This window comes from Watersipora subatra, chromosome 10 (assembly GCF_963576615.1).
Source record: "Watersipora subatra chromosome 10, tzWatSuba1.1, whole genome shotgun sequence".
Lineage (NCBI taxonomy): Eukaryota > Metazoa > Bryozoa > Gymnolaemata > Cheilostomatida > Watersiporidae > Watersipora > Watersipora subatra.
In genome coordinates this window covers 38,970,293-38,998,001 of record NC_088717.1, presented here as the reverse complement: position 1 = coordinate 38,998,001, position 27,709 = coordinate 38,970,293, and the positions used below count along the sequence as shown (strand labels likewise).

At 35.8% G+C, this 27,709-nt stretch overlaps 1 protein-coding gene across 1 annotated transcript in view; it reads left to right on the top strand.

Moving 5' to 3' along the window:
- LOC137405673 (cGMP-dependent 3',5'-cyclic phosphodiesterase-like) overlaps positions 1-27,709 on the top strand; it is a 93,084-nt gene that overhangs the window by 38,047 nt on the left and 27,328 nt on the right. Inside the window, exons 5-12 of the mRNA XM_068092012.1 lie at positions 4,029-4,087; positions 13,437-13,502; positions 16,495-16,555; positions 17,529-17,587; positions 21,579-21,653; positions 24,246-24,475; positions 25,662-25,773; positions 25,974-26,013. Of these exons, the coding sequence (XP_067948113.1) occupies positions 4,029-4,087; positions 13,437-13,502; positions 16,495-16,555; positions 17,529-17,587; positions 21,579-21,653; positions 24,246-24,475; positions 25,662-25,773; positions 25,974-26,013 (702 nt within the window). The remainder of the gene's footprint in view (positions 1-4,028; positions 4,088-13,436; positions 13,503-16,494; positions 16,556-17,528; positions 17,588-21,578; positions 21,654-24,245; positions 24,476-25,661; positions 25,774-25,973; positions 26,014-27,709) is intronic.

The following is a 27,709-nucleotide window of genomic DNA, read 5'->3' as shown; positions in this document are numbered from 1 at the left end:
TTAGGGCTGATAGTGAAAACCATATTTTTCCCAGCGGTATTCACCGTTCTGAAAAAATGCTTGCAACCCCAACAAAAACAACTATAGTAGCCTAAATTAAAAGTAATAATAATCATAAATCAAATTTATCTTTATGTCACCTTCCAAAGGTAAATTGAACTATAGGATTGGCTGTGCTTAGCCTCAGAAGCAATGGTGATGATATACGTAGATGCACGAGGTGATGTACCGAGGTAACATCCTCTTATGTGAATTCCAGGCTTTCTGCTGGTTTTACTAGAATCAAGTGTAGACAATGGATAAATTTTTGAGTCATACTCTATCTTCTTTTTATGACAACATTGCCTATAAGTCTTTCATCATATTCTAATAAAATAATTCGTAAAAGATGGTCATATACATGTATATGACATGAAATAAGCAAATAAAAATATATGCTGTGTGGTCAACCATTAATAAAGTCACTATTTCAATCTTCAACTATTGACAAAATGAAATGTTCAGAATTTAACCTCCATAATCATTCAAAAACATAATTTTGCAGCTGTTTACATATTTGAAATAAGGACAAAATGAGGATTAGTTTAATATATTACACACCGCTGTACATGTAAACAAATATATTTTAATTGGTAACTAGCATATTTGTATTTCTATCCGCAATGTTATCCGTTATGTTGAAGTTTTTCCTATGGTGTTATCCAACGAATTACACGGTAGGTGCTTGTCTTACCTCTTAATAGGAAGAGCTTATGCACTCAGATCAATATGAATGGTTTACATATCAGTGTCATATGATACCCTTACGCTGCCTCTAAGATCCATACTAATATTTATGAGATGTATTAATAGCTTCAGACTAGCGGAGGTTCCTTCAGCTTCAAGTTGTAGACACACTCACAGGTCGGTCATAGAAGGTTACCTTTATAACGGAATTAGACTGGAGCGAAAGTACAACAACTTCGCTAATTTGGCCTTGCCAAATCAGGAACTCGCTAGAATTTCTTCGTAATATACTTTTTCCTGCAACCAGGTAGTATGCACAGTTTAAAGCTAAGTTAAAGTTTAAAAGCAGTTTAAATTCACAATCTTTTTTAATTAGTATAAAATTTTTTTAATGAAATTTGCAAGCTTTTCAAAAGCTTTTGACTTTCTTTCTAGCACTTCAGTGTTGAAACAAAAAGCACCTATCAGAATTCTCCGTTGCTAATGCTCAAGACATGACAGCAGGAATGTCTACACATGTTGTAAAACTTGATGCGAGACAAACAGCTTTCTTTTGATCAGGCATAATAACAAGAGGAGCAGTTTATAATCAATGACGAATGCAAATTATTGTTGCTGTAGTGACATAGCTGACTATAGCCTATACTTGGCTAGCTAGAAAAACCTACTATTATCGCTATGCCTTACGTCTGCCTCATTTTCTTTTGTTACAGAACCTTCCAGAACACTTTAAAGATAACCTAAAATTCATCACCAAAACAAATCTCTGTACAATAATAGTTATGGTTACACTGTTATTGCACCAATTTAAAAAAATGTAATGTTAAAAGATTTAGGTGGACTATGCTAGGTTTTCTGTCAGTATGAGCAATGCATTGTGCCGCTAGCCTAAAGGTTGACTTGCAACAAAATTCACATTACAGTTATTTGGTATCAAAAGATTCACCATGTCTTACTATGTTGTGTTTTAGGTGCAAAATATGTGGAAATGTGATTATACAAGCTCTTAAAAGCTAAAAAATCCAACAGTTAATCGCCGCCATCATGAAACCGCCGTAGATCGGAATCAGTTTATTTCCCTGATGTGGTCATTCCATTTGCTTATTGTTTTGACACGTGATGTTCTCACGTGAATTGAAAGGCCAATAAAAGGCTCAATATAAAACTTCTCGTAGCACTAGTTTATGACAAACACTTCGGGTTTTACCGAAGACCCCGTATCAAATATAGATGCTCGCTAATTTACAGTTTTGTTTCGGCTTGGTCTAATCACCCAGTCGTAATCTGATCATGTGACCCATACTTCTTGCCAAACAGCGCGAATAATTTCTGCAGCATTTTTCGAGTATCGCAGTTGATCAACAGGCTCGTCATGATTATCAGACAATGATATGTACTCCTTCGAGCTAAGTTTGAAAAATTAAACAAATTTTTACCGTAGGTTATAAGATAACAGTGCTGAAAGTGACAGCATTACAATGACGATGAAATATACGCGTAAGGACAATAGACATGGTTTTATTGAATGCATGAAGTATATTTGCTAAAATATTTCGACGAATGAGGTTGCATGAAAGTGTAAACAGAAGCCATCTTATACAACTACGTCCCATTGAAGCCGTTTTGGAAAGAGATTCTAATCTACGGAGGTTTCGTGATGACGGCAATTAACTTTTCATTTTTTAGCTTTTAGGAGCTTTTAAACTCCTTTGTACATATTGTGTACCTCCAACACAGCAGAGTAAGACATTTATGACACATGGTCAACACATCTACAGCACACGATCAACACATCTTCAACACATCTACGACATGTGATCAACACATCTACGACACACGACCAACACACCTTCAACATTGATCAACACATCTACAACACACGACCAACACATTTTCAACACATCTATGACATGTGATCAACACATCTACGACACACGACCAACATACCTTCAACACATGATCAACACATCTACAGCACTTCATCGACATTGTAAACTATTTCATACTTTTAGCAAAGTGCAACCTCGTATGAGAACTGCCAATTTAAATTTACTTCCCTTAATTTTCTTAAACTGTCAAATGGTCAATATTTAACCCATTTTAACTTTAACAGATGTAAAAACATTTGCCAGGTTCTGAGTTTTAACGCTGGCCTTGAGAAGAGTCAGAATGGGTATAATTTTTAGAATAGCAATTATAATATATGTACATTTAGGGATGATAGAGAAGGTGATGGGGCAGGTATGACTAGAATGTGTAAGAAGCAGTAACAGGTTTGACCATAACAATGGTTACCGTATGTATAACTTTTTATCCATCGTTTTTCTACGTCATTAAGCCGTTTGCACATGCACTCGTTCACGAAAAAGCCCCCATATTTGTAGAAAACGATTGTTTTTATTTTTATTTAATACTATTTTTTGGTGTTGTTTTGATACTATAATAAAAAATTGTAAACAAAAGCATCGTTTTCAAAAGTTCATTGCAAAAGCTTCGTGTTTTTATAATGATAAAATTGTCTATAAAGATGGCTGACAACGATAAAATGACGTCACGAAAAAACGAAGGATTGGCATTGGTAACCATCAAAAATTATGTTTTTCGCTACATGCCGAAAAAATGAGAAAACCGAAATCAGGAATTATCGAGTGAGTCGAATAAAAGGGTTTAAAAAGTTTGTAATCTAATAGTATTGCGGAAGAGGAGAATTGTAGGCTGCAGTAACAGAAAGTTTATAAACTGAAACATATATGATTGTGGATGTAGTTTGTTGGTGTCATGAAATAGAAAATTATGTTTGTCATGTGTGGAAAGACAGAATATAAATATTTTATGGCATAGTTTATGCAAGATTTTGAAACCTGTAACACCAATACAAAAAACGAAAAAATTCGGGATAAGGCAATATGTTCAAGGGTTTGTAATGTGATGGGTAGATACGATGATCTGGGATATGTGAATATATAGTTGCGCCTTAGATTATTTAATCACAACTAAACTCAATTTACATTCTTCAAGCGTAGTCTCGGGTGACCTTCACCTCTTCCATGATACATTGGAGTTGATTTTAAAACAAGCTGATCACAAGGGCACTGAGTACTTGAAACAGATGTCATTTGAAGTAGAGAGGAGACATTCACACTGGACTGTGTATTTCCTCTAGTTTAGCTATTAATTATCGTACATTGGTTTACATTAGAAATTCTTTGAGGCCATTTGACCAATTAGTTGACGTTAGTTCTGGGACAAGTGATGACATCTTGGCACTCACCGACCATAACCCCATTTTTGTGTATTTGTAGTCAGCTGCCTGCCAGTGGTCCACTCTTCAAGGAGCTCCCAGCTTGTCTCCCTTATTCTGGTAGGTCGTTTTAATTATTAAAGATGTACTTGCATAACATTTTAGTAGATTTTATCCGAAAGCATCGCTATTTTTCTATCATTTGAGATTGTTTTTGATGTTTAGGTGATCTGATTGTCAGGATGTTTCAAGATTATAATCATGAAAGTTTGATCACGGTTGAAATGCTAAGATCAAGCGAAAGCGTGATTATGACGTCTATAGCTGCAAAGAGACCGAGAGAATAGCGATGCGTATTGCTGCAACTTGAACGCAATAGTCGACAAGCGGTTGCGTAACTGTTTTGTATATATTTTGCCACCGAGTGATCAACCGTGATCAAGTTTTATCGATTTTAATCGTGAAACATTCTGACAGTCAGAGCACCTCAAACATCGAAGACAATCGCAAATAATAGAAAACTACTTTTCTGATAAAATTTACAAACATTTTGCACAAGTTCACCTTTAAGGTCGCTCAAGGGTTACCTACGTTGTGTACATGTTTGTAAGGGACATATACTAGGGTGCATGTGACTAGTTCTAATTCAGATTGCTACCATTGCTAATTGCAGGGTAATTACCGTAGCATTTTCCTTAATTTGGGCCCAAGAGGGTACATGGTAACAGCGATTGGTAGGATACATTGACGATGAACGAGTGCAGGAGTTTCAGCGTATCAAAAAATATCTGGCTCAAGATCTTTATAAATTGTTAGTGTGTTGGCTACAATAACTTGACATAAAAAGCGTGTTCAGTATATAATACAATGTTTTATGGTTAATTCAATGGAGCAATCAACTACAGTGACAGTCACATATCATTGGAATCGGTATGGTGAGGACAACTCTGTATTCATAGATACTCGATGAATGCTTGTTACGCTCCCCATTCAAGCACAGACATTTTTTAATCAATTATTGTACCTACATTTCTGGATTACGTGAAATCAATCCTGACGCATCCTTAGTGTAGCGTATAGTATAGGCATTGCATCCACCTTTGGTATAGTTATCTGGTTTGGACATCTAGGGCAATAGGATATGCAGCTAGTGATTTGGGGATAACTAGCGATAGCAAGTGATAACCTTTTTAAGGTCGTCACCGATGTATTGCTATCAACTCTCCCACACAGTTGATACAATTTACAATCTACTGTAAACTTGTTAGAATCTGGTTCTTCAAGATGCGAGATAAAATTTATCACAAAATTTGTAAAGCTACACATGAATTATTGAGATTAAAGCTCTACCGATATCAATTTGGCGTCTAAAAGGCCCCTACAGCCGAATGCCTCCACATAAACAATCATAGAAATATTACTCGATAAGTACATTGGAAAAACCAGCATTTGTTTCTGGAAGCCATCTGATGATTTGCTCCACCTAAGTTTCATAGCAAGGCTGCTTCCATTACAGGCATAACAACTTTGGCTCTGGACAATACAGGCAGATGTTCTCTCCAAGCATTGCCATGTTCAGCATGCGTTGTTGATCTCATTGACATTGGGGCAGTGTATTATTGTATGTAGTACCATTAAATACAGTGCATTATTGTATGTAGTACCATTAGATACAGTACCAGTATGTTAGTGTATGTAGTACCACTAGTTACAATATGTTTAGCGTATGTAGTACCATTAGATACAGTATGTTAGTGTATGTAGTACCATTAGTTACAGTATGTTAGTGTATGTAGTACCATTAAATACAGTATGTTAGTGTATGTAGTACCATTAGTTACAGTATGTTAGTGTATGTAGTACCATTAGTTACAGTATGTTAGTGTATGTAGTACCATTAAATACAATATGTTTAGTGTATGTAGTACCACTAGTTACAGTATGTTAGTGTATGTAGTACCACTACTTACAGTATGTTAGTGTATGTAGTACCATTAGATACAGTACCAGTATGTTAGTGTATGTAGTACCATTAGGCCAATGCAAAAGGTCTCTGAGGTAGCATAGCTAGCAATGACATCAGGTGATCACCCTAGTGACATAGAGCATATCTTACTACAAAGTTGGCGGTTACTGGTTTATGCCCCTTAACTGAATCGTACTTGGGCAGCATTGGGTACTTGGGTCATTATTTATGTCATACATAAACCAACCTGTTATTCAAACTGTTGATCATTTTTACAAATGAAATGGTCTACAGGCATTTGACAAATTACTTTATAAACGAAATAGGAATGACGAGGGCTACTTTGGTTTTTCACATTGAATGAAGACGCTCATTGTTTGTCAACAAAATCCTGCCATGCCGAGAGTAATTCTCATGGACAGGCATAGCGGAATAGGTAGTAAAAGCATAGCTCAATATTGCCACAGGTTCCACCTACTCAATACAACTAGTAGCTGAAATTTTTTTAGCATTGACCAGAAAACCATTGTATGTTACACACCATGTATGTACCATTGTAAGTGTATGTTAGACACTTACAATTAACTTATCGTCAGCAATGTCAGGTCAGCGATGTTAGCTAGCAAACGATTATACCATTGTTACGGCGACCTGTTTTATAATAGTAAAACTGTGCTATGGGGATGGACTTTGAGTTACGGCATTGTAACTACAAAGAATTCAAGGTGTAGGGTGAGAGTGGGTGAGATATAGTTGTCGGGACAGGTGGACATTTTCATGACACTGTTAGTCCAACATCAGTTTTTTAGTAATAGCAACCACATACCGATTTTTACTCAAATGTTTGTATCTAACGCTTGCGTTTTGAGTAACTCCATGCTCTTCACACGACCGCTTGAAATGTTCCGCGAGACTCAAGTCTTGTACGATTTTTATAATCGATGCCCGAGCTCGCCTTTGAACTAAAGTACATTTTACAGCGGCTCATTACATCGGTGAGTTGTGGTCTTGATCAGGTTGAAGTTGATTATCAGCGATCTGCTTAATGGCTCTGCAGTAGTTTATGTTGCTAGCTGTTACATAACCTATTTAGATGTTATGTAATGTAATTTACATTTTTGGCAATTAGTGTCTGCCCTGAATCCTCTCTTGGGCTTTGTTGTTTTGATCATTTTTTTATCTATCTTTGGCATTGCCAGGGTTTAATGGTCATTATGTAATACCACTAACGGTCATTCAAAGGACAAATCACTCATTTACAAATGATTCCCTGAGGCAAAGCTAAGCGATTTATACTTGTTCTGACACTGGCAGGTTGGTGACAGATGTCACAGGCAGGGGCAGTGCCTGCTCAGCCGTATGTTATGCACATTTTTTCTGGCAGGTAACCGAATGTTGTAGTATTCCTTGCCTAATTTGTTAACTATTTTGGCAAGCATTAGCGCCGTTATATAACAGTTAGTGCTTGTCATTCTTTTCCGGAGAGTTCTCTCGACAAGGTGAGTTGTCCTTGACTAGAGCATTTAGTCAAAACAGTTCTTATCAAAAGTTTTACACAATATTAGTGGCGGCAGGCTTTTTGACCGAATATGAACTCAATCTTTTAAAAAAAGTAAAATTAAGTTTTTATTCGGTATTTCAAAATGTTGATAAGTTTTAGCGTCTAGAAAGACTACAGATATGCTTTCATGATATGATCTATTTAATATATTACTTTCTGTAGATAGGAAGTTAGAGAAAGACTTCTGATATTTAGAAGTCATAAAAGGAAGTTGTTGACTGATATTTAGGAGTCATAAAAGGAAGTTGTTGATTGTTAAGAAACTTGGCGTAGATATGACCTTGACCAAGGGTGATTTAGATGTGCAAATGTGGTAACGCAATATTCACACAATCAATGTGGGCAAATGGTTTAGCAGTTTAACCACTGATTTGTTGACACTAACCTTTTCAGTACTAATTACTCTGATCTATCTGTTGAGTTATACCTTTCAATAGATTATATTAGATATTAGAGATTGCATTATATTACGTATCAATACAGACATCCAATCAGCTCGGGCATGGTAGACTAGATTTCTGAGAAGGTTAATTTTACTAGTAGGAATCTAGCTGCCCGTCAATTTTCTCCACATACCTATACAAAATATCAAAAAGCTATCTTTCATGGAAAAATTTGTTTAGATTTATGTCTTTCCGTAAATGTGGAGGTATCCTCTCAGGCCGGCCTCGTAATTACTCTATCAATGTTCTATGAACGATTGCAATAACACATTTTTAGCAAGCACGGACAGCGGTTATCAAGTAAAATTTTTTATTGTCACAGCTTAAAACATAAAAACATTTATATTCACCTTTACTACTGAATTCACTGATGCGTTAGCATTCAGGCACTAATCTGCTGCCAATGGACACTCCCAGCTCGAAATCAAAGTTTTCTTGTAATCACGAGGGCAGATGATTGGAGCCTTAGCACCTCACATGCACCCAAATCGCTTACTCTCTCGCTCTCCTCTCGAAAAAGAATTTTTAAGCTTTGTGGATATCCTGTTTGAGAGGTGTGTGAGTTTTTTTAATGGTCTGATATAGGGTGGGTAGCCTATATAACTAAAAAACAAACCTCTATCATTCCAAAGTAAATTAAGTGTTGGCTAACAGTTTTTTTAGACAATTACTCTAACATTATTCGAGCAAAATTATTAACAGAAAATTTGCCAGATTTCTATTCGAATATAATCAACCAATGAGTTAGATATATCAACCGAGGGAATTAACTAGTTTGACGTGAACTTGTTATTGAAATGCTGAAAGATCATAGAAATCTAAAATTTGAAAAAATCTTGTTTGCGAAGGAATATTAAGCCACATACGGCACTGTATTAGGTTTCTCTATGGCCTGAAATACTTTTATCAACTACAGATATAAAACAACCAGACATATACACCATATTTGTATGTTTGTAGAGTTTGCATTCTTTAGTCTTTCTATGAATCATTTATTAGGGTGACCTTGACTTAAATTTTATCTTTTCATTGTACTTCGACCATCCCTATTCCTAAGAATTGTGTCGCCGGTATCACAACATACTCATGCGACTATTTAAGCAATGCCCAATTCCTAAATTATAACTGAAGAAAACAAAGAAAGTTTTGAACTTGTTTACAAAAACAGCAATGGTCTAGTTTTTTAAATTATTAGCTCTCAGTTTTTTTTCGAATGAAACTGTAGACTTTCGTTAAACGTTAGAGTATATTGGTCAGCGTACCCACTTTTTATATGCTACTGAAAATACACTTTGACTACGGGCTCACTCGTTAGGATTTCAGCGGTTATTTTCCATTAGCGCTGATTTATTACTGCGCCATTTTTGTTGTGAAGTAACTTGATACCTTTTTCAAAACACGGACCTCTTTTGTTTGTTAATCAATATTCAACAATTCGATTGTTTTGCATTTTGGCTTGAACTGACTGTCTAGAAATAGACACATTTACACATAATGTGAACTCCCTACATAACCCTGGGTTGGCGAGGGTTATGCAGCTGTATAAATCTGCTGCAGATAATGTTTGAGTATTTGTATCGTATCCGTAGAGGTAATAGTTATAGCAATATAACATTGCTCAAAGGAAAACTTGAAATGCCTCACCATTTGTTAATTGTTATTCTTAGCACAGGCTCTAAAATAAGAGTAAACTAAATCATTCCAAGGGTGTGCTTCTTCAATTGTTTGGTTTGCCTATATTTGTTAAATAATGTAAAGGTGTTATAGGTTATTTTACTGAGACACGTAGAAAAACTGCTTTGATCCCTGTATCATTGTTATATTATGCCTACGAAAAGATGGCGCTGTAATCTTTTGGTAGACTCTCGGCAAGCGCTGACACGAAAATTCCATGACGCACAACTTACAGCACTTTCGAGTTTTATAAACGTAGGAGGACATATGATCAGGGTGCATGGGAGGTAGTGGGTGTCCAATTATGTACCAATGGCAATTTTGGAGACTTTGATAGTTTTTGCAGTATGACAGCACCTGAGCCGAATGAAGTCTTCTGATAGTGGACAAGCGGGTGTGTGGGGATGAATTGGCTAAATCTGTGATTCGAGATCGTTACAAATATTTCAATGGTTTCAAATCTAAGACACATAACTAAATGCTTGCTTTATAAAAATCGGGTTTGATGTATGCTAAAAATGTTTCACTGGATTCATTCCAAGGATCATTACCAGAGTAATTACCATGTTGGTTACATATCGCTGAATGCAACATGAAGATGATAACTCCAAGATTATAAATGAACAAATGATGGCCCTAATCTGCGATTGATATTTTCCAACATTTTTTCTATATTCCTCTAAGGCACTGCTTTCCAATTATTTTCATTCATAATGTCTCCAAGGAAGAAGGAAACCTTCCCCTCCTCTACCGCGATTATAAATAGTGTCATTTGTATGTAGAATTGCTATAGTACACCTTTACATAACGCTGTATCCTTATTAACTCTTTCACTACCGCAAGCCAATATATCGGCCTGGGTTACCTTCTCTTTGTGGTCGGAAACTGATACATCGGCTTTTAGACAGTGCGTTAGTTTATCTATGATTACTCAGCTTTCGCTTTAGACAGACCAATAAGATTTGGTCTCCATAAAAACAAGTTTGTTACTAATGATATAGACTAATTGGCAGGCCTCTCACTAGCGGCTCACTGATTATCAAACAGAAAGTTCACCGCAGAAAAAATCACGGACAAAAAAGAATACTGCGATAGTTTAAGCTGTAGAAACTTCCAACATTCTTAGCCATTGGGACTCCAGTAACTCTATGTCGAGTTATTCTGACTCTTTTAGTGCATGTATTTCATGTGAAAAATTGTAATAGTAACAGAATATTAAGGCGACAGTCAAAGTACGACTATCGAAATCGCTGGCAAAATATTGTTGGTAAAGTTTGTAAAAATTTTTTTATCGTTTTTAAATGAAGTTAATTTAAGATTTTTTAATTTCCTAATCAAGTATCTTCTTTTCATCAACCTGTTCTTTAAATTAAACGGATATCTTCATTCTTTCTCAAATTATCACAAAATTAGTGACGTTATGTCAACATTTGCGTGAATAAAAATATATATTCGCGCAGAGCTAGAAATAAATTCGGTAGCGAGTTAGAGTTAGCGGGTTAAAGATAGCGAACTCGGTAGCGAGTTAAAGATAAGGAAGAAATATGGACCAACTTATAACAAAGAATAACTATCAACTATTACAGAAAAGGTATTAACATCTCATACTCCAGCTCCGCTACACCGCAAAGCGAAGGCTCTCTGCGCACCCACTGACAGAGAGAGCCTCCACTATATTGGTGAATAGCTCATCAATATAGTGGAGGCGCGATTGCATTTTTATTCTAAATAAAATAAAAAGCATGTACCCCTTGACGGAGTCTAGCGCCTTCTGGAGAGAAAAGGGACTGGAGTGCATGAGGCTATTTCAGGATCACTGCTCCAAGATGAGCATAGACGATCTGAAAGCATTTCTATTAGTAATTACCCTAGGACACTTATATTTCGCTAGTATTTAGTTTCGTGAGTGGCATACAGAGTAAAATTTTGCTGCAACTTAATTTCGCAGCTCTGATGAGTGCGAAAATATAGTGAAGTGAAAATAAATGTAGTGGATTAAACATAATTAGATTCCTCAGGTTCGGTTCACCAGTAAGAAAAAAATCTTCAATTTGGGACTAGTTTGTAATTGTGAACCGCAGGTAGAATTGTGTGGCCGAAATCGATAATGCAATTTGATCGCTTGCTGCCATTTGTTTCTTGGACTATTAATGAACAAAGCTATTTAATTCTGCGTTTTCGCTCATTCGTTATGATAGTTTAGTTTTGCTCATGAAATTTTCGTGAGAGGATGACTCCGCGAAAACGCGAAAGTTTGATGAGGCGAATACATAAGTGTCCTAGGGTAGAAACTGTCTTGATTCACGAAGGAAATGTTTGAGTGACACACTTCTTTTGTATTATATCAATTATATAAATACTCAAGCTTTACCTTGTTGGTGTCTGTATACCTGAAGATGACATAAGCGCAAAGTTCATTTGGCGTACGCTAAGTTTTCAGGTAATAAAAGTCACGGGCACCTAGGCAAAGTTACTTCAATGAAACAGTCATGCAGTGAGGCGTTTAGCTGGTTTGTGTAAGTCTATGCTCAGATGTTAGTCAATGGACAGTTGAAGCATAGCTCTGCAATTCTTGGAATCACAGTTTAGGTGTCCACAACAAACCATTAAAAATAAAAGCTTATTTCACAAGATTAAACAGCTATTTGCATATATGGCGTAAATATTTTAATATTTCTCTTACAAATCCGTTAAAATTCCCCAGTGATGTAGTTCTATCAACAGAGTACATTGATCAGCACATTTCTTCCACTACCTCTGTCGAAGAACCTGTGACGAATGAATTTGTTTTCTTTTGATCGATAAACAAAATATTTTTTGAAACATTTTTTGCACTTACTAGCCAATGCCATAAGCAAATAGCACTAGCCAATGCCACAAGCAAATGCCACAGGCAAATAACACTAGCAAATAGCACCAGTGAATAATACTAGCAAATGACACAACCAAATGATGCGAGCAAATCACGTTAGCAAATCGTGCAAGCAAATGATGCTAGCAACTTGGGCTTTCAAATCAAGCTAGCAAATTGCGCTAACAAGTCGCGCTAGCAAATCCTGCTCGCACATAGCACTAGCAAATAGCACAAGCAATTATCAACTAGTTAGACATGCATTAGCTAAAAAACTCATTTAGTGTGTCACTCTAGCTGGAGCAGAGGCCTGTACAACTGCAGTTGCATAGCATGACCAACGTTTATAGATCAAATTGTTTCTGCCGTCTCTTTTAATGTGTTAGTGTTCAATTAGTTTGCACCTGATGACTCCTTTTCTGATTGACGAGGCCAAAGGATTACCGGAGCTTGCTACACCGATTCGAAACTATGGGCAGTTCAATGCAGTTTGGGTAGGGGTAGGAATGGGTGCAGGTGGGTGGGGATGGATGCTGTGCGGGTGGGTGGGGATGGATGCTGTACGGGGCAGACATTTTTGTTAGACAAAGTCCAATGTAAGCTTTTTAGTAGTAGCAACCAATGAGCTGTTTTTGCACAAATGTTTGTTTTTGTTCGTTCATGCCAAGTCAATACACTGGCAAGGGTAATTTTTCTCAACAAACATACATTGTTTTAAATTGCATATTGACTGTGTGTAACCAAACATTGTTGCAGAATCAAACGTTTTTTATTCTCAAATATTTTAATCTTTTAAATATATCGGAATGGCCAAACCAAAACGAGGGTCCAGAACTAAAGGTCAAGCCAAGGACATAAAGGATACTGCATTTTGTTTTTCAAATGTTCCTATAATAAATGGCCATCCCATTTGCAGAGAATTAGTCTGGCGGCACCCTGAGCTGCACTAATAACTTGATTTAATTTTATTGTAGTTCGTCTCCAAAGAGATTCCTTTGGATTCGGAGGCTGAGGAGAGATTCGAGTTGCTTACTAGCTCGGTAGGTGTTATATTCTTGTGTAGGTAAAAACCTCTTTTTGTTTATTGCGTCACAGGTCCGTCACAGATCTGTCACAGATCCGAAGAGCAAGCGCTCCCTTATTGCTTGTGGGATAGAGGGTTTGAGTGTAGGTTTTTAAATTCATGATATCCGTACACCTGTTTACAATAGAAGCTATATTTATTGTTTTTGGCAGCTCATTTCCTTGTTCACCAGAACAATAATAATCATAAATAGCCATCCGATTTGTAGAGGATTAGTCTGGCAGCACCATCAGCTGCCTTTCAACTATTCCTTAATATATGAAAAATATTATATATCGATGAATAGCTGAAAGGATGAACAAAACCTCTGCAGTCCAAATTCTGATTGTTATGATACACAGACGGTCATTTTGAACTGTTCATCTCTTTTTTGGCAACATTTTGTCTGTTCCTCAATATAACAGTAATTCACGATTATGGCCTATCAATATGTTAGATTTTTTCATCGAATGAAAAAGCAGTAAATGGTGTAACCTTCCCACAGTTTGAAAACATGTTTGGTCCAAAGTATAAATTTTGTCTGCTAAAATATCAATGTTTTTAGGGTGGAATATATTTGAAAGTCCATGAATTGCTTCTTAGCCAGACCGTGTACAGTTACGCCGAGTAGTGATATGCCAAGCACTTGTCAAACATGTTAGATTGTGTGAACTGGCTAGCCGTCCTAGATTAGCGGGTGGTCAATTAAATGGCAGCCTTCACTTAGATTATTAGATTGTCAACTTCTGAAACACTTTTGTTCAACTCAATAATTCCTGTTTTCTGTCTTCTCATTTTTGTTTTGTCATGTAACAAAAAGCATCTTGTCGTTGATGATTACCAAAGCTGATAAAAAGTTATACATATTTAGCATCTTTGTGTAAGTTTTGAGATATGTTATGGGAACTGAACTTTCCCATGCCAACTCTTAGGAAAGCTTCTCGACTAAAGTTTGATCGTTTTTGTTAAGGACCGATTTTGCTAAAAAGTAAATGTCTTAAGTTTATGAGTGGGCCATTTGCACTTCACAGTATCGATTCACAGTATTCATTCTACGACACCTCATTGTCGGCAATGATAAGTAACTGAGTAATTTTATTAGCCGTGCCCAAGCTAGTTTTATCATTTATTTCGCGTTTCCACAAATTGTTCGCGATGTTTACTGATTTTGCGTTATTGTGGCAATCTTCTAAGGCCTAGTTTTTTTCATGAGATCTGCGCTGTGTTGCCATGGTTCGAATGGATTGGAGTTGCCCGCTGCTGATGAATTCGCACCCTATTATTTCAAGGATTCTGAGTTGATCTATATGAATCCTTCCAAAATTTACCATGTATCTCTCAAAACAAAACTTGTTAAAGTTGGCTCGTTTTCAGGTCACGGTCACTATTCAATTCATGCGTTGTTAACTAGTTGCACTAAGGCAGGATGCTCGATCACAATTGATCGCAATGCTGAAATCTTTTACCTCCACTGAGGAAAGCTTAGCCAAGTATCACCATTTCAAATCCATCAGCAGTGAGCATTTATATGTCAAGTAACGAATGCCTTTGTAGCAATTTAGCGATGCGAAATGGTCTCGAATGCGATAGGATTTTACCGTTTCTATGATTTGAAGTCAAAGCAACTCCAAACGCATTCGAGGCATGAAAATGCAGGGACGATTTCTTTACTGGACAAATATTTCAGATTGTCACATGACAATTATCTTTTTTATTTTCATTATCATTTTATCTATTTTCTTTCAACTTCTATTTCTCAATTCTTATGCAAGGGTGAAAATGATGGTAAATCTTGACAATTTCAAATAGAATTGAGTAAATATCAATTTGCAGCTCTAATTTAGCAAGGATGTTAAGTAACACTAGATGTATTGAGATATTTTCTCTAGAGCATTGTACAGCTGTCAGTCTTTCTGAGTGCAGAACCCAGAAACCCTGCATACTCATTGTATATCAGTGTTCTGCTAAATTTTGACTGGAGTTAGTGCGGACACAAATAAATGAAGTTAAGTTTTGTCAAATTTATGTCAGGTTTATTATTATTGCAAAAAATTATAATATTCTGAAGAACTTCTTATCGTAAGTTTGTTTGGTATAGGTTTTTTTCTTCTTTCTAATAGCTTTCTACTAATGATTACCAAGATGTACATGTATGTGCCTCGGCAATTAATACAAATTTTATACGCTGTTCATTTACTCATTTTGTTTTTATTAATTACTTCATTGGCAATGATTTCATTTCAACCAGAAATGCTTATAATTTTATTTAAATGAAAGTCAGTTGCTGCACGCTATAAAACTAGATTACTTTTATAATCAATGTTTTTTGCAAGTTTGAAGTTGTCTTTCCTTTTTCCTTTTTGTTAGCAAAAATTCAACTCGAATCGCTTGTAACTTGTTTTATTTTGCAAAGTGAAGAGAATAAACAATGTTTTCAACAGTTTTGAATAGTAAAAAAGCTATTCTGATGCGCATCTGTTAGAGTTTGACAGTAATAACAGAGTAGAGTGAGAGTTAGTAATAACAGAGTAGAGTGAGAGTTAGTAATAACAGAGTAGAGTTAGTGATAACAGAGTAGAGTGAGAGTTAGTAATAATGGAGTAGAGTGAGAGTTAGTAATAACAGAGTAGAGTGAAAGTTAGCAATAACAGAGTAGAGTGAGAGTTAGTAATAACGGAGTAGAGTGAGAGTTAGTAATAACAGAGTAGAGTGAGAGTTAGTAATAACAGAGTAGAGTCAGAGATATTAATAACAGAGTAGAGTGAGAGATAGCAACAACAAAGTAGTGTTGACAGATTGTAACAGCTCAGTTGTATGAAGTCTCAGAACTCTAGTGGCTTCCCTGATTACAAACTAAGAAACCTCAACAAAGTGTTATCGAGTTTTCACCACTTCTTTGCAGCGGATCAATAGCCAATTATATCGCTGCGCATGCAGTTGTTGCATTTCTTCGTCTGGTTTCTCTGTAGATATCGCAGTCCTTCGTGACTATGCAAGCAAAATACCACTCTTCAACGGTGTCGCTCATAGGTATGTATAAGACTCGGGATGCTGGTACAGGACACTCGAGTCTGCTATGTTTTATAGTATCCACATCAAAGATGTTACTTTGAATGCCAATTTTTATATGCGTTTTTTGGAAGAAATTATTCACAAGTATTTTCTATGGCTTGAACAAAAAGTGCTTAAAAATAACTAGTAACTAAGAATGATTTCTTTTGATGTTGTAGTTTACTAGACCTGCATGCAAACTATTTTCCTATGGTTTTTTGCTTTTGTGGTTTCATTATCATTGTATTATTGTTACTGCAAAACATTTCTTTCACTTTTTTAACGGATTTTTATATTTAGTGTTGTGTAACAGCTGTTGTCTGTTATGCATTTAAATATATTTATAGAAAAATGTAGAAGTAGCTTTTGCCTAACTACAAGTTTTGCTGTTTTCTCTACTCGCAATACATATTCCAAGGTCTATGAGGTCTCTGCGTAATAACATTTACTATGTGTAATAGAAGAAGCTATATTTTTACTCTTTATCTCTATAGTTCGCTGCCAGGTTTTTCTGTTCCATGGATTTAATTCAACATTTGAACATTTAGGATCGAATTCTTGATAAGCAAGTTTTTACACTTTTTGTCTTACATAATTCATTCATAGTATTGCTCAAGTCAAGTTTCTATAAACTATGTTAATGCAATGTAGAAAGGCCTTGAAGTCTCTGAGGCTAATTATCAGCGCTTATTGGCAATTTGTACAAACTTGCCACTATAGCTTTATCAGACAACGGCGGCGTTCGTGGCATCTTTTTTATAAGTTTATCAGTTGCAGCTAGGATTTTACCTTAATGTTTTCCATCCCCTAAGTCTTAACTTTTCTGTGTCTTGGGTAACTTCTAACTAATGTTGTTAGTCACATTGTTGGTAACCAGGATGGAAGTATTTCCTGTTTTATAAGTCACGCTTCAGTTTTTACTCTGGTGATGGTGTCTTTAACTATGTTGCAGCTGACCTATCCGCCATAGATGACAATATCTCTGAAGGGCAGATGGCTGTCGTCAGGCATGTAAGTAATATATGTATACACTCTCAGCAGCATCGCTGCACCAGCAATAAATTTCAATTTCAGCTGAGTAAACATCTGTTAATAAACACGTTTTTTTTGCACAATGTGAATGCTTGACAATAAGCTGGGGAGTGCATTTCTGTGTATTTAGTTAGTGTGTAAAAGTTGGACAAATTTTTGCATCTATTACAAATAGTTTCAATAGGAGAGATTATGATAGTTGAAACTGGTGTATGATTTTATTATTTAGTCGTTTCTAGCCACTGAGTAAGCTTCAAAGAAGCGGCAAGATTAACACAGTGAGTTCCAATCCTGAGTTTGCTGACGCAAAATGTTTTTTAAACCTCAAACCGTGGCTTCCGATGAACAGACGTGTCTCATATTGTAAAGATTACTTTTTACTGAACCGCTAACCACATGTTTTTACCAATTTCTGTACTATATATAGCAAGTTCGTATTAGTTCTGGAGGATTTGTAATTGCTCACACCTGATTGGCTAATTTCGTTAATAATTAGAGATTTCTGTTTTTTCAAATTTTTTTAAAAGAATTCTAATTAGTGTAGAAGTCAAGAATTATTTTAATGCAATGGGTGATCCTTACCTTGACTGTGTAACCCTAATTATTCCCTATACATTTGACACATATACTCGATATAGTAACAATTTTATAGTAACAATTCTATATGAAGCATCATGACAAAGTAACTAGGTAATGTTTTACATTGCTTTAGGTATGATCACAATGAGGCATCAATCTGATCTATTTAGCCATGCCTAGACAGGTCATTGTCAGCTACCTATCTGAGAAATTTCCTTTTAAACATTTAGTCCAGTCATTCTTTCTATCGGGTCGATAGAAGTTTTCTGAATTTAATAGCATATCTAGATACCCATTCCTCAGTTGCAGAAAGGTCGAGTTGCAGAAAGGTTGGCCGTGATTGGATGCTCGAGTATTTTGTTAAGTATCATGTGGGATCAGCATTATCATTATACATCATGACATAAGACATGGGATCAATACGCATTAGGGGGCTAACAGGTAACATGTTATGTTACATTCTATCGTCAACCCTGAAATAATGCCAACTGCATTTTATAATTCATTAATGTACCAAAACTGACTATTGCTCACCTTTCTCCCTTGGCCACCTGATCGCCTCTTGTACAAACGTAACTGCCATTTCAACAACTTGGGCAAATGGTAAAAAGCTTATAGATTGTCATTGAATTTGCCCAGAGTGAAAGGTATGGATAAGCGTTTTCTTGGAAAAGAAACCCAATGCAAAAGGACTTGCAGCAGTGAATAATGGCTATTGCCCGATATAGCAAAGACTGGTTTGAGCGTAAACCACAAATTCTCATAACCTCTCTTTGGGCAACCCTAATGAAATTTCAAGGAAATTGTCTTTTTTGGTTATGGACAAATGTAAGTGAAGACAATTTTAAATTTTTGCTTCGTAACTCCAATGGACAGTTTTGCTGATGTATTTGCTAGGTGCTCACTCACCTATACAATCATTTTTGTATAATATCAGTTATCAGTTCCGTAAATGAGTAGCAAATGAATAACAAACAACGGTAGTACTAGCCGACATGCGCAAAATAATAGTTGTCTTCCATTTCATGTTGACAGTTATTATTAAAAAAGGCACTTTGAGTTATGTTTTATTTATGTTTATTTGAACTCATCTAATATTCTAAGTCAGTGACACTTCTACACACGAAGTTAATCCATTGCAAATCTAAAGCTATCGCAGGTTGGAACAATTATTCTCATAAGAATGTATTATAGTTTGCATAATTCATTGCACATCATAGAAATCGATAACTCTTTAGAAAATACTGCCGGTCGTTTCGACCATAACAAGAGCTATGTCTGACCAAAACCGCAGTTGGAGGTTGGAGTAAAATATTGCTTCATACAGGGTTTGAACTCATGACTTTCAGCTCGGTAGACTGACACACTAATATCTGCACCAATTAATTGCCTTTCAGGGTTTCAACAATAATTGTGCAGATAATTATTCCCTGTGCTTATCAGACAGCATGCTAGACTACCGGGATTTTAGTAGATCATAATATTAAATCAGATTTGTTATTGAAAATATGAAAAACTAAAATTACATAGAATTGAAACACTAAATTAAGTAATAATCAATAAAAAGAACATTGTGGCTTGCTCTGCTCAATGAAGTCTAGAAGGAGTGGTTATTAATAATCTGATCGAGTTCATTAGGAGCTCATATCTATAATGAAGGAGTTGTGTTCTCAGGAAAGAAGATGACATATTCTGATGATTCCTAATGCTTAGTGTAGCCAAACACTGCATAGACTTTACAGTATGACATGAGTAATATTTATGGGAAAAATGGAGAGTGAGTTTGATAAGCTATAAATTAGCAGAGGTTACGGAATTTAGTACTTTCTATTGACACCACAAAGCATATATTAAAGTAGAACAGTCGACAGTAAGAATGAAAACTGCTTCAGTAGCTACAATGTACAGTATATATAAATCTCAATGTTTTTCTCTCTGTCTAGTTATAGTTATAACTAGCTATAACTAGATGGACAGAAGAACATTTTGGAGCTTTCATTTTTACCCTAGGACAATTATATTTCGCTAGTATATAGTTTCGTGAGTAGCATACAGAGTAAAATTTTGCAGCAACCTAATTTCGCAGCTCTGATGAGTGCGAAAATATAGTGATGTGAAAATAAATGCAGTGGAACAAACATAATTAGATTCCTCAGGTTCAGTTCATCGATAAGAAAAAGTTTCAATTTGGGACTAGTTTGTAATTGTGAACCGCAAGTAGAATGGTATGGGCAAGATTGATAATGCAATTTGATCGCTTGCTGCCATTTGTTTCTTGGACTATCAATGAACAAAGCTATTTAATTTCGCGTTTTCGCTCATTCGTTATGATAGTTTAGTTTCGCACATGATATTTTCGCGAGAAGATGACTCCGCGAAAACCAGAAAGTTAGATGAGGCGAATACATAAGTGTCCTAGGGTATAAAGTTTTAAAAATGAAAAATCTACTTTGCATTGGATTTGAACTTGGAACCTCCTGTTCTGCGGACAGGCCTTTAACCAATACACCACACTGCCAACGGGTTATACCATGGAATATATTGCGCACATACGTACTACACTTGCCAATTGTCATGGCTTCACCCTTAAAACTTCAGCTATCGAAATACATGAAGCCATAGCGAAAGAAAAATATGTGCCCACATGTGAGGAGAATGTTTAAACTCATATAGCCAGCAAGACTATTGCAATCAGTATAGAGCTGTAGTAGGCACTACGGCCAGTACAAGATGAAATACACAAATAAATACAGTAGGCTACACAGAAATGAACAAACACCTTCATTTAAAAGCTGGAATGGTAAAATGTTTTATTTGTTGATTAGAAATAAGTTTTCTGTGCAAAAAATTTATTACTCGTGCAATGCCGGACATTCAGCTAGGTGAATGATAAAAAATTATGGTGCAGACTGTAAAATATATGAGCCTTAATGCTAGCAATAGTTGCTATATCATAATCAGTGTTTTATGGTAAACATTTTAATAACTCCAGTATGTAAAAATTATTATTGCGCCTTGTATAGTTGGTGTGGCAGAGAAATAGTGATATGCATTAGCAGGTACTTGCTAAGTCTGTCAAAGAAGTACCTTCAACAGACACTCTTGACATGTATGTGATCATCAACTTTACATCTGCCTCTATAGCCAATATGTTGATAACTGCATGCAAGTTATTTAATTTAATTTTGATTTAATCAAGTTTTAGTTTTTTAACTTGATTTTGTTTGAATTCATATACAGATGATATTAGGTCAGTTTGCCACTTCCTGTCTATCTGAAAGTTTCGATTAGCAACCCGATTAACTACGAGTATCTTCCAATGAGTGCTGCTCTCAGCGAGACAACTTCTCCTAAGGCTTGATTAGTCATTGATATTTATTCTTTTTTACAGCTGAAGAAGGAAGTGAATGCTGACTCTGGGTTTATGTTAGCTTACAATCCATCAGATGATGACTTTGTGCTCAAGGTAGGCAGCACTATTTTAACGGAGAGAACCATCTGGAATAAATATGAAAACGATAGTGCTTGCTCATGCAGTTAACAATTTTAGATTTTCAATGACGTTATGGTAATGGATTTTATCCGAATTCGTCAGTTTCCATTTATTAATCTGGGTTACATGCAAAAGAAAGAGTTTCTGGTTATGAAAGCATTAATCCGCAAGAGTAATCTTATCTTGTTTTAGCCTAAGTCATTTTTATATAGCTCTGTTTATATAACCAAGATCACCACTTTATAACTAGCAAGGTTAACAGAAGTGCTGTTAGTTGACACTCCTGTGTGCCGTTGCGTCACAGGAAGGTAGAATACTGCTGTGCACCAAATCGTGTGGCCAAGTATGATTTTGCTTAGATAAGAGGTGAGCTTTCAAACATTCCTGCAGCATATATTAGCTTGTCATGCTGAGGAGATTGGTGACAGTCAGCTCCTCAGGCAAAGAACTTTGTGAGCTTATTTTAGATGTTCTTTAGCTAATTGTCCTCCAGAGACCTAGAATTAAAAATTGTAAAAAGTATAAACATAAAGCTTTATAAATATTATTAAGACAATTAAGGTTGCTAATTTTATGCATCAAAGTTTAAGAGAGTTTGACGTGCTTTCATTTCACCGAGTGTTTCGACTAGCTTGAGATAATTTTAATGAGGATTGGGTTGAGTTGCCAATCTATTTTTAGAGCTCTTAATCGAACTAGCAAATTCTTGGTCTAGGTTGGTAGATAGAAGCTCTGCAAGTACCTTTAGTTAATTTGCAGTTATGTATTCTATATATGGTAAGGATTAGTTTACAGTTCTTTGTTATGGTGAGATGAGTGTTTCTGTTTTAGCCTCTGTGCCATGGTATGAAGTAGTAATGAGATGCATGATGGTTATAATCTGCCCACTTTCAATATCCATCCCTATTATCTGCTTTTTTAATTCTCCCAGCTATAAGTATGGGCTTAGCATGAAATGTGAGAGGGTAACGCCGCTAGGCAGCCGAAATGAACATTTGAAGTAACTATAGCCAAAGAGCATGTACCCGGTTAGCGTTAATTTTAGGCAAATAAAGCTTGCGCTTGATTGGACGGTTTCAATTATTGTGTTATTCTTCACTTTTTAATGATTTTAATAGTTTTTTTGGGTTAGAATATGAGTTCTATGAAAATAAAATGTAAAATTGCAAAACGACATTTAATTTTTAAAATTGCAACACTTTTTAGCAAGTGCGATTGGATACTTTCTCATGAGTGGATGCGATTTTTGATGCTATTTTTTACTATCTCTGGCCAGCCACCAGCATACTTCAGCCGCTTTATCTTAAATATGCCCACTTCGTGATCTTCGATTCAGGTGTCAATTGGCCAGCCCTCGATGATACAAAAATCCTAACTATTGTTTCATATTTATGCTATTTAAACTATCTTTACATAACTTTACAATTGCCAATCATTGGAACAACATGAGGACAAGCGTAATGATAAACATACATACTCACGACATGGTTAACACTGCTGTGAACAAATGAAAGCTTCTTTTATTAATGTTCTGCAAATTTTAGAAATATCAAAATGGTGTGTTCTGTATAAGCAGCTTTTGTACTTTTTGTCTGCATCAAGTTTATTAACCAGGTATCTTCCGGTAGCGAAATGTCAAGTCCTAGCAGGTTAATACTAAAACTGCTAACCTTCAGCTAAACCTCATAAATGATGAGAGCAAGCAAACATACCATAAATTTCGGTGTATATGTCATGTCGACAATTTGACCCCAAATTTCAAGCCAAAAAATCTGACCTTGACTTCTACGGCAGGGACGTTTTTATGACACAAATTCTAATAAAATTCAACTTCAAAAAACCATCACAAATCAAAATTATATGATATGAAAAATAGGGATTTATTTATAAAATAGTAAAATACTAGTAATCCTACTTAACATGAGATGGATCAAACACAAAGTCTCATTCTTTACCATTCAGGTTTCTCTTCTGGAATAAAGTGGTTTTTTTAATTTAATGCTTTTTTCGTAGTATCTGCCTACAAGCCCACATTTTGGTAATCCATTTGGCACACCCATTATTGTCCATCCATCCTTTTTCTTGTACATGAATCACGATTCTTGACAGAAATTTGTCTTGCGGCATGACTTTTCTGTTAAAAATGTATATACTATCAGAGATGGCAGTTTTGTTCTATTGGCTACGCGGGCCAACACGAGAGTGAAGTGCTGTCTTTTGTGCCCTGTGGTCTTTACTAAAACTGCCTTCCCTCGTTCTTTTGTTTATTGTTGTATTGCCGATAGCACCAAAAAAATATACATTTTTGCTGATGGTGTTTTTGAATGCCATCTCGTCAGCTACGCATCAACCGTCTCTGATGCCGACTGAACTAGTAGCGGTCAAGCGATTAGAGCCAGAGAATAGGGTTGACTTATACGATAGGTGCATGTCAAAACCAAGATTTTTAAACCAAACTTTAGACTTCAACTTGTATGCTGAAATTTACAGTAATTGCTGGTGTTTATAATTTTTGCCATCGGCTTGTCTTGAATCTCAATGAGTTGGCTGCTGGATGTGTTGCAGGCATTTGATCATGGGGTTGTACCGGAGAAGAGGTTTCCTAGTCAATCACTACCGTCATTCTACGCTCAGCTCAATCAATCCAAAGCCGTGCTCATGGCAGTATCAGATAGTATGAGAAAAGACATACTGACTGTGGGGGGAAACGCAACCGCCCGCCAATCTCTTATAGCTCCAGTTAATCAGAATACTCAACTAGTTGGATTTGTTGTACTGCTCAACCAAACACAAAGGTGGGTTGAAACCTTTCTTGCTCACATGCCATGTAATCTAAGGAGTGAAATAAGGCGCAAATGCTAGCACTAGCATGGGTTTGCAAACTAGATAGAGACATCAAACATTAATGTAATTTTTGGCATTTATATAAATCAATTTAATTTTAATTAATTTAATTAATTAATTTTAATTAATCATTTTAATATTAATTTTAAATTTGTTAGCATGTTTTGATATTAATTTTTTAGAATGATTTTTTATTTTGAATGATGTTATGTTATTTTAGAACGATCTAATTTTTATTTTAAATCAAACCGATTTGTTTTGGTGCTAGCTCATCAGGACATAAAGTAAATATTAAGCACTCCTAATATATCTCGCTATTGTGCTAAAGACAGACTATATGTGAGCGAATTTTTGGAAGTGTATTTTTTTCACTTATGGTTAATCATTACTATAATAAGAGCTGTGCCGACCGGACGTCGTGCTAAGAGCATTGGAAAAAACTAGGATATTCAAACTCAAAGTGAATCGCACTACCAACTGCACCACTCAACTGCCTTTCTACATCTAAGAATAATTATGCACATACTTATTACACACGGTGATCTCCCAAGGCGCATGGGACTGCTGGCGTATAGTAGTATATAAATATCTTTACACAACTTATAACTCATGGTTCGATCATCTGAAGTAGGACTTTATCACAAGTGGCTACAGTTTATTTGCCAAAAGCTAGTCGGTCATAAATACGTACAATTTCACAACCTCAGTCAGCATGCCCTGTAACTTCAGTTTTCAAACAACATCTAGGTATCAAATAAACCAGATTTCTACAAAAAATTTGAAGTTCATTTGCTTTGGACGCCAAACAAAACATGAAAACTCGAACAATCTCCATACTTGTTAATACTTGTTAAATTTCCTGGCCTTTGTTTTTGGCAAAGGAAGTAATTTCAACTTTTTTTTCATACTAGTTCAACTCTGAGAAAAATGAATATAATAAACTTTAAAACAAACAAATGTGCTTTTATAAAACATTAAACACTTATACTTACGATTAGCTTTTAAACCTAACAATGCGATAATTATAATGAAAATTGGAAGATGGGTGTAAGCCATAGCTTATGGCGAAGAGCGCCTTACATTTTATCTTTTTCTTATTTAAAACTGCATAGACAGCTAAAGACTTTTATCTCTCAGCTTTAAAGAGGAGCACCTGCGGATCGTGTCAGCCAACCTCTGCCTAAGTGGCACCTTGCTCTACAAGGATATGGTTGTAGAGAGGGAGAGAACACTGCGAGAAAACAATGAGGTACAGTTTCTATTTTACCCGACGCTAATTTAAGGATGTTTTTATCTGATTGGCTCGTTGTTTGAGGGGTTATCCTTTATTCGTCCACTAGGTTCACAGCTGTGTTGAAATTGCTAGTTATGAATATTTTATCAATGATTTGTGTGACCTGTAATATTTACTTTACCAACTGCACCGTGCGTCATATTTTCATATTGTAGAAGCTGCACCAGGTAGCAAAGAATATCTTCACCCATCTCGGTATGTTGACTAATGTAAACATCACCGTAAATAAGTTTGTTTTTTCTCTCAAGACGTATGCTAGATGTGACCTTCATAGCTATATATGACCTTCATTGCTATATATGACCTTCATAGCTATATATACAAAGATTTCTCATAGAATTTAGTAGTTTTATCATTTTTCACATCATCTAGAGATAGCGAAAAGGTGGTTTCAGTTAGAGTTGCCCCGATTTTGGTATCGGAATCGGTATCGGTGCCGATATGAGTGTCAAGTATCTGAATCGGTATCGGCCGATCTTTTCTTAAAAAATCTGAACCTTCCGATACTTTTTACAGATCAACCATTTAGCAGAAAACTGTATTTTAGCCTGCTATACTAATAAAAAATCAATAGCTGTAAGCTTCTAACTTTTACTTAATGAATTTCAGGCCTGCCACACAATTTATTTCATGTCTGGCATGTCTATAGCCTGATCAACACAGCGAAGGAAACTTTTTAGCCAGAACGTAAACAAAAAGTGTGGTATTTCCCAATTACAGCGATAGGTTTTATTGCAAGCAATCACGAACAAGATAACAAAAATGGGAAACAAGAACGCAGTGTAATATTTCTATTTACTAGCATTACGAAAGTAATTTAAACAGTCGACGCATAAAGTTATCTATCACTCTTTTGATCCTGACGATACAATGGATCGTTTGTATTGTACAAAAAACGGTAACCCCAGTGGCGTATCGGTATGTAGCCTGTCCTCCAACATCTGTTGCAAGGGAATCCCCCTTCAGTACGCTTGGCTACATTGATAATAATGGAAGAAAAGAGACGTCTTACTGAGATAATTGAATCACTAACGGTTTTTAAAAGAAACATTGATTTGCTCTAAACTTGTACAGGCACAGCAGTTCATCCAACAATAGAAGAGGGGCTTCGTTATCACAGATAGAACTGTACCGCTAACAGTAATTACCTTTATTTACAAATTACAAGAAACATGGACTGTTTTGTTACTACATGCACGGTATGTCAGTATGTGAATATGTATATATTTTTTTCCATAAATGCAAACAAATAAATACAATAATATTCATGTTTTCTTTGCATTATGTTTGTATTTGCATAATAAAATGAGCTACTATCTATGCAACACAAAAGATCTGAATCGGTATCTGAATCGGATTATTTTTCAATTAGGATCGGTATATCGGATCGGTATCTGAATCGGCTGGTGAATTTAGAATCGGGGCATCTCTAGTTTCAGTTACTATGTATCAACGTCCGTTTAGATAGTTTGACATTAGAAAGGAACAAAACTGATTCATATCAGTTGTTAGGAGTTGTCCTACTCTATAGCTTTCTAACTAATCCTTAGGCTATGGTGGTATTTTATAAGTGCCTTATGGTTAGCTCTATGGTTAAACCATAACTGCCACGTACAACTTTTATCGTTTTTTTTAGGTAAACCAGACACGCCGATTCCGATTTTATACTCAAAATAAAGATTGGCTCACTAATTTTTAAAGCCATGAAGGCTTTTTGAAGGCGTTTCAATATCCGTCTCGGAAACAACACAATTGGCAGAACAAGCTCCACCCATAAATATGTGACGTAGCCTAGCTTTTTAGGAATGGAAGTTGGAGATGTTTATTCCGGTTTAGAATGATAAAGATGTGTGTCTTAAAGCCCATTATTATCTAAATTCAGCCTGTAAAA